This window comes from Rattus rattus, chromosome 4, assembly GCF_011064425.1.
Source record: "Rattus rattus isolate New Zealand chromosome 4, Rrattus_CSIRO_v1, whole genome shotgun sequence".
Classification (NCBI taxonomy): Eukaryota; Metazoa; Chordata; class Mammalia; order Rodentia; family Muridae; genus Rattus; species Rattus rattus.
Window position 1 is genome coordinate 18,281,428 of NC_046157.1, and position 8,463 is coordinate 18,289,890.

The window sequence follows — 8,463 nt, forward strand, 5'->3', positions numbered from 1 at the left end:
AAAAACATTTAGTGATAAGGTTTGCTTTTGAGGATTGTTTTTATCCCTTGATACTTAAAATTAATTAGGAAATTGTATTTATTACATACTTATCTCTGTTTAGTATGATTAATAAATATACAAAAAGGCTGAGATGCCCACGTACAGTCTTGTATGAAGAGGAGAACAACAGTCTGGTGAGGGGATTTATTTCTTGTTAGGAATTTAGGGGGTGGTCAGCTGACATGCACTGAGCGCTGTCTGCACTGTCGATCTGTTACTTCAGAGCACTTACTGTCAGGTGGCTGCCAAGTTCAGAAATAGGCTAATTTTAGAATGCTATAAGTCAGGACAGTATTTAAGCATTTTAAAATCTGTTTCTATGTTTTAGAATTACATAATCTTTTTGGCTAAGCACATAATAATAGGAAACCCATTATTACTAGTAATGCCATATTTAGATGACATTTGCCATTGATTAACACTATGCCTAAAGTTAGATCTGCTCGATGCTTTTCGAATGTTAATTACTTCGCATTAAATAGGCTGAGGTGCTTATAGCCATATGTACACTGACTGTACAGCTTGGCTGATTTTCTTTTTATTGGATATTTTATTTATTTACATTTCAAATGTTATCCCCTTTCCCAGTTTCCCCTCTGCAACCCTTTATCCTTCCCTCCTCCCTCTGCTTCTATAAGGGTGCTTCCCCACCTAACCACCCACTCCCACTTCACTGCCCTGGCATTCTCCTACATTGGGGCATTCGGCCTTCACAGGACCAAGGGCCTCTCCTCCCATTGATGCCAGGTAAGGCCATCCTCTGCTACATGTGCAGCTGGAGCCATGGGTTCCTCCATGTGTATGCTTTGGTTGGTGGTTTAGTCCTGGGAACTCTGGAGGGTCTGGTTTGTTGATATTATTGTTCTTCCTATGGGGTTGCAAACCCCTTCACCTCCTTCAAACCTTTTCCTAACTCCTCCATTTGAGTCCCCGTACTCAGTCCAGTGGTTGGCTGCAAGCATCTGTATCTGTATTTGTCAGACTCTGGTAGAGCCTCTCAGGAGACAGCTATATCAGGCTCCTCTCAGCAAGCACTCGTTGGCATCAGCCATAGTGACTGGGTTTGACGTCTGTATATGGGATGGATCCCTAGGTGGGGCAGTCTCTGGATGGCCTTTCCTTCAGTCTCTGTTTCACTCTTTGTCCCTCAGCTTGGCTAATTCAAAAAAAAAAAAAAAAAAAAAAAAAGGAAATAAGAGAAATGTTAAACTTGTTTTGATGGTGCACACTTTGTCATCCCAGCACTTTGGGAGCTGACAGTTTAAGGCCTGTCTACCCAGTATAGCCAGGCTTCATTCAAGAGAGAGCAATGGGGGTTGGGGAATTGGCTCAGTGGTAGAGCGCTTGCCTAGCGAGCACAAGGCCCTGGGTTCGGTCCCCAGCTCTGAAAAAAAGAAAAAGAGAGAGAGAGCGCGAGAGCGCGAGCACAAGCGCGAGCAATGTGTAGCAGTGGCCATGTTTGTTACACTCAGCATCTAAGTAAGGACAGTGGGCAGTGGGTTGCTGTTTCCCATTTTCATACCTAGTTTCTAGATGAGTGCTTTCCAACCTGAGGGTCATGACCCCTGTTGTAAGGGTCACATCAGATATTTACATTACGATTCATAACAGCAAAATTACAGTTAGGAAGTAGCAACGAAATAATGTTGTGGGTGGGAGTCACCACAACATGAGAGGCTATGTTAAAAGGTCGCAGCATCAGAAAGGTTGCAAACCACTATCCTAGATCAACTCTCAGTTATTTGAAATTATGGTTAGGGTTTTCTTGGGATTTTTCTCTTACTTAAGGCAATTAGTTTTCTAGTGTTGTTGGGTAAATAAAAGAGAAGTCTAAACATGAATCTTCAGAAGCTAAGAAACAGTTTTCTTATTCGCTGCTTTACCTTCAGGAGACTAGGCCTAGACTACATTGGCAGTATTATAAGTGGATCGTCCACAGCTTTGTCAGAGACTCAGGATGAAGGCTTCCTTTTCATTCATTCAGATATTCATTCTTGAACAGACCTTATCTTCCTCTGTAGCCTGTATTTGCCTTGAACTTAGTTCTCTAGTCTCAGCCTCCCGAATGCTATGTCCCACCATGTCTGGATCTAGCCTACAATTTAAAGTGACGGACGGACGGACGGACGGAAGGAAGGAAGGAAGGAAGGAAGCAAGTAAGCAAGCAAGCAAGCAAGCAATCATGCATTAACTGTGTTTTTAGAGTTTTAATTCTCATGACTTTTCATTTCAGGCAAAGAAAAGCATTCTATATCACAAAGATGGGTTTTGAACATTGCTTCCCAGCGAAGTTGCCCAAAGTTACTTTTTTTCTTCCTCTGTTTTCTTTTTTCTTTTTTTGAGACAGGCTTTCTCTCTGTAGCCCCGTCTACCCTGGAACTTGCCAACTGGCTGGCCTCAGACTCACACAAGATCATCCTGTCTCCCTTCCCAAGTGCTGGCATTGAAGGTGGTGATCCCTGCCGCCTGGCTAACGTCACTTCTTCCTTGAGGGTCTTCAGGCCGCAGTCCCTTTGCCCGTCCAGTTGAACCTAAAACTGGCATGTTTTCATGCTGTTGTCTAGCCTGTGTGTAATAATCTGGTTTTCACTGCACGGCTTGTGCTTTGTCTCAGGAAGTTCTCTGTAGAATGTCATTTTCCTGGGCAGTGCTTAGGCTCCCAGCCCGATGAATGTTTTTTTTCTAACCTCCTGTATGAACTAGAAATCAGTCTTAGTGCTTCCAAAGTTAGGAGCAAAATTACTGGGACTGCGGTTACTAATCCATGTGTTGAGCTTAGTAATTCTGATTTCATCTTCGCCCGAGTTCAGTTTAAGAATGTTTCATTTGGTGTGTATGGCCTAGCTGTTGAATTATAACTATAATTAGTATGTAGGTGTAATAACAATATACTCCCAGCCTCTTTATTTTATGTTAATAGCCAACATATTCTTGAATTACTGCACTGTGTCAGATTTCATTCTCAAATCACCACTAATTTTCATAAGTTGTCCACTTGATGTTTGGTTCTGAAATATTCTTTAATGGTTCCTTTTTACTGATGAAAATACCAACTCTGGAGGTTTACATAAACCTGCAGTTTCTTAGCTAAGTCCTGAGGCCAGCTTTAAGCCTAGCTCTTGGCTGTAGAACCAATAGTCTCATGTACTGTTTTATGGCTGCTGTAATGCCAGCACTTGAAGCTTAGGCAGGTGGCTCGCCATGAGATTGGGCCAGCCAGGGTTATGCAGTGAGACCCTATCTCAAAAAAAATTAAAGTTACAGAGTATAAATTTCGCTTGTCAAGTATGTTTTACTAAGACTGTGTGAACTTTGTCAGAGGTGGGATTTTTCTTTTCAGAGCGGGGTGGGAAACAGGAGCTCACAGCTTAGGCTGATCTCGAACTCATTATGTAGCCAAAGTACCCTTGAACTCTTAATCCTGCTTCTGCCTCCTAAGTACTGGTGCTCTCAGCTTGTGCTACCATACCTAGGTCACAACGAGGTTGGCCCTAGGGTTTTTCATTGAGTTCATTATTTTAAAGTTTACTTACACTACAGTTGGTAATAAAGTTTCTTGACTATTTAAAATTTTCCCACTCATTATAATAAAGAACTAAATAAGTAATAACAATGGGGCTGTAGTGTATAGAAGAATGCACGTGGCAGCTTTTGAAATTGAAGAAGGGTTAGAGGTTAGAGTCGAACCCAAGAGAAAGGCAGAAGCCAAAAAACTGCACATTTTCTTTTATCTTGAGACCTTTGGAAGACCACTGATTGGCCAGGTAATGTAGTGGTGGCACTCAGAAGGCAGATCTCTGTGAGTCCCCATCCAGCTTGGTCTGTAGAGTGGTTCTAGGACAGCTAGGGCCACACTGTCTCAGACCACTGATAGGCTTTTAAAGTGACCAGTCTCCCTTCTGTCAACAGTCTCTTGCTGTGCTGTGGAGTTAGGAGAGGAAAGGCGTCCTGGCAGGACTACTGCTGTTAGGGTTTCAAAGTGAAATGTTTTCCAGAGGCTTACTGAGTCACTGAGAGCTGATAGTTAGTAAGACTCAGACCTAGTCAGTGGATTACCCTTTGATGGATTCATATAATGATGGCATTATGGGGAGAGAGTAAAAAGTTAAAATAGTGCCTAGTTGTGGGAACAGGATCCCAGGGGTTGTAGTACCCGGATGGCTATAGCTTCTCCATTCTTTCCTGCTTTTCTCTGCTTCCTGGCCAGTATGAGGTGAGCAGTTCTGTTTCAACAGGCCTTGTGCTTAATTTATCCTGTCTCTCTGTCTCTGTCTGTCTGTCTGTCTCTGTTTCTGCCTCTCTCTGCCTCTCTCTGTCTCTCTCTGTCTGTCTCTGTCTCTGCCTCTCTCTCTCTCTCTCTCTCTCTCTCTGTCTGTCTCTCTCTCTCTCTCTCTCTCTCTCTCTCTGTCTCTCTCTCTCTCTCTCTCTCTCTCTCTCTGTGTGTGTGTGTGTGTGTGTGTGTGTGTGTGTGTGTGTGTGTGTGTGTGTTTAGGGAGGCACATGGATTTGGGCATGCATGTGCTATGCACATATGTGGAGGTCAATAGACAAAACCTAGACTCAGTTCTCTGATTTTTTTTTTTTTTAACTCTAGTTTCTAGGGGTTGAGATCCACTTGTCCAGTTTCTGTGTTGGTTCTCGTTTGCATTTCTGTCAGTGATAAAATACTCTGACCAGAAGCAACTGAGAGGAGAAAGGGTTTTAACTGGTTTACACTTCTAGGTCACAATCCATTGTTTAGAAAATCCGGATAGACGCAGAAACCATGGGGAAGCACTGTTCCTCGATCTGTGTTTCAGCTTGGCTGTCCAGGTCGCATGTGTAAGAATGGTACCACCCACAATTGTCTGGCCCCCACATCCATTGACAGTTAAGACAATCACAGACATGCCCACAGGCCAACTGATGGAGGCAGTTCTTCAGTTAAAGTTACCTAGGTATGTCAGCGTGCTAAAAACTAGTGGGAACACATGGCATGCACTTTTGCCATTAAGCCACCACTGCCTTGGACCTGTTTCCTACCTGTTTTACATATACAATGCCAGTGGAGCCAGCCACATGGAAACCTGTGAAAGTGTAAGCCAAGCGAATCCTTCTTTTAAATTAAGAGAAAGGTGACCAACACAGCTAGTTAAAAGGACATTACATCACCCTCCAGCCCAGGAAATGTCTTTTCAACTAGAGTGATTACAGTGGGAAGTTTAGAGGAATCAGTAGGATCTGTTAATTGGGAAAATAGGAAGAGACAGGGAAGGTTGTACAGGCCTCTGGCTTGGACAGCTAAGTGAATAGTAGCAACATTTTAATCTACACTGTGGTTGACGACCTTCCGTTTACTGTGAGATGCTATGTATTTGAGATCCTAAATATCAGAAATGTTAGAAGTGGGGAGATGATCCAGTGGTTAAAAGGCACTGACTGCCCTTGGAGAGGACGCAGGTTCAATTCCCAACATATACACTGTGGCTCTCAACCACCTGTAACTTTAGTTCCAGGAGATCTGACACCTACTTCTGGCCTCTTTGAGCACTAGGCGCACAGTAAACATGTATACATACAGGCGAATATTCAACACATAAATAAGTAAGTCTAAAATGAAAAAGAGATATGTTGAATAGACAAAGGAGAGGTGAGGGTCTGGGGATCAAATTTGAGCATAATTAAAGCCATGGCCATAGATGAGCTTCCCTCTTGCCAAAGAAAATAGAAGGAGAAAGGCTGAAGGCGCAGGGGCAGTATCCAGAAGGAAAGCATTTGCATTCAGAAGGAGGACTGGCTGGAAAAACGGGGCCTTGCTGAGTGATGGTAGGAGAGGCTGCAAGGAGGAGATCGAAGGGAGACTTGTTTGAGTTAATAGCTCTATGGTGATTTGCAATAACCGTCCTGAGCCTGGTGTGGTGGTACCTGCCATGTTACTAGCACTTGGAAGGTTGAGAGAAAAGGATGGTGAATTTAAGACCAGCATGGGGCTAAATAGCAAGCTTCCAGCCAGCCTGGCCTACATATCAAGATGCTGTCTTAGATGACAAAACTGTACATCAGAACAGAACCATTTTGATAGGATGGTGGTTAAACTTAAGTTTACAATAAAGTTTAAATGTGAAGAATCAGATTATGTCAAGCTATAGAGCAGTAGGGTATGCATGAAATGTAGGTTCTTGCAATGCTCACACGTACTTCAAAGAGAAAGGAAGTTCTGTTAGCTCACCACTTGGAGGCTGAAAGTCAAGATGATGTAGCTCTGTTAACTTGGCCATTGGTGAGGACTCTCACCACACCACGTTATCAGGTAGCATCATGGCAGAATTCAAGTGATCTGAAGGTAAAATGGGAGGCCAGAGTGTCCATTTAGTTTCCTTGCAAGAAGCAGTCATAGAGTCCTTTTGAGAGTGTTGTTCTTGATGATATAATCACTTTATGCTAGGCGCCATTTCCTAAAGATTCCCTGCCTCCCAGCGCCATTATATTGAGGGCCAAGCTCCTAACACAGGAACTTTTGTGGGATACACTCAGACTGTAGCATGTGGCTCTCTATCTGTTAGAGGACTTGAACATCCTTACTCATAGGCTGCGGATGGTCTGCAGTATCAGGTCCAGGGTGAACCATTACACAGGACTAAAACTCCAGAGCCCTCGGGCCTTAGGAACGTAGTGCTATGGAACATACTGAGATTATTTTTTCCTCACGTGTTATGCTTTCCTAGATGGCTTTAAAAAAAAAACCACCTACTTACTACTCTTCATTTAAATGTTTATGCCAGTCTTAAAATCATTTACATAGTTTATATATAGATAGGCTTCTTTTTCCAGGAGAGGCTCTCAGACCCTCCAAGGGAAAAGCATTAAAGAAATTTTCTCCAAAAGAAATTTCATTAAATTGTTTCAGTTTTCATAGAAAAGATGTACCAGTCATTTTATGTCCACTTCTACTCAGCAGTAGCAAACACCAAAGTTCCCAATCAGGGACATCAGCTCTACTGCTTTCTAAGACAACGTGTGGAATAGCTAGCAAAAGTCATTCAGCAAGACTCAGGCACACAGCTACATAGGAAAGGGAAATGCAAGAGTCAATTTAAAAAACTGTGCAAATGAATGATTTCATTAACATAGTAGAAAGATACACCTTGTACACACATGCATAGGAGGATATTGGGAAGGAGAATCTTTTTTAACAGTTCAGTAACATACTGTTCCTGTGTGGTGGGGAAAGCATTTAAGATGATTCTGGCCCCGCTGTTCACAGACGTCTTTTATTGGTTTGGTATAAGCTGTCTGAATTGGAGGTAATATTTCCTTCCCCACAGCTAAGAAATCTCTAGGGAGTGAAAGGATGAGAGCAGTCATGTGTCCGGTTGACAGTCAAATTCTTTCCACAGATGACACGAGAAACTTGGGTTTAAGTTAAGGGAAGAACTAACCCTCACTTTTGTTTGGCAGTTGTAGGCGTGCATTTCCCTCAGGACTGCCTGTGTGCTGTGGAGTGCACACCACAAATGACTTCCCAACCTCAAACCTTATGTAGGAAACTTTGTCCCAGCACTTGGTGTCAGTAAATTCTCATTTAAGAGATACTTAGGATCTAGATTTCACATACTCCCCAAGTGCTTTTGAAGGAAGTACGAGCCATTCTAACCCTGATGACTGGAGTTGAGCTCCTACGACCCACAGGGTGGTATGAGAAACTGATTCACTCAGATTGTCCTCTCACCTCCGCACATTTAGTGACACATGCATGTTTACCTCGAATGTACAGAAAAGTAAAAGTAATTTAAAATTAAAAAGAACAAAACAAAGACCTAAGAATAATGGCCATACCCAGGCTAGCAAGCTGTCTGAATCTATTTGCTGTTTCCTGTCAAGACTGAGCGTGTCAGTTCAAACCCTGGGACCTCCATGGTAGAAGGAGGGAGCCAGGTCCCACAAGCTGTCTTTTGACCACTGAATGTGTGCCGTGGTGTGCACGTAATTAAGGAATAATTCAAATCTCCTGGTGATAAGTTAATTTTAAAAATCTGTACCCAAGAACTGTGTTGGATTGCATCAGCGCACCAGCGACTCTTCCAGCCTTTTTTTAGTATATGGCAGACTTTTTGTTTATGTTAAGAATTTCTTTTGGCAAAATAGTCCATGACTTTACAATGTTTTGTTTTAAATTTTTAAATCACATACTAGGTGAAAAACCATTTCGCTGCGATGAATGTGGAATGAGATTCATACAGAAATATCACATGGAAAGGCACAAAAGAACTCACAGTGGAGAGAAGCCTTACCAGTGTGAATACTGCTTACAGGTAAGTGAGACAGTTTGGCTCTCCCGCCTTAACTACAGTGTGACATCACCAACAAGTTAGGCACCAGTTAGTGGTAGAACCATTGAACATTTTAAGCTCCAATTAGATTTATAATAGAAACTTGATCAGT

The 8,463-nt window shown here is 42.6% G+C and overlaps 1 protein-coding gene across 5 annotated transcripts in view; it reads left to right on the forward strand.

Annotated features, from left to right (window-relative positions):
* The window catches only part of Znf148 (zinc finger protein 148), a 111,905-nt gene that overhangs the window by 95,858 nt on the left and 7,584 nt on the right, over positions 1-8,463 (forward strand). For all 5 annotated transcript variants that reach the window (XM_032900138.1, XM_032900143.1, XM_032900142.1 and 2 more), the window contains exon 8: positions 8,215-8,333. In XM_032900138.1, coding sequence (XP_032756029.1) covers positions 8,215-8,333 — 119 coding nt within the window. The remainder of the gene's footprint in view (positions 1-8,214; positions 8,334-8,463) is intronic.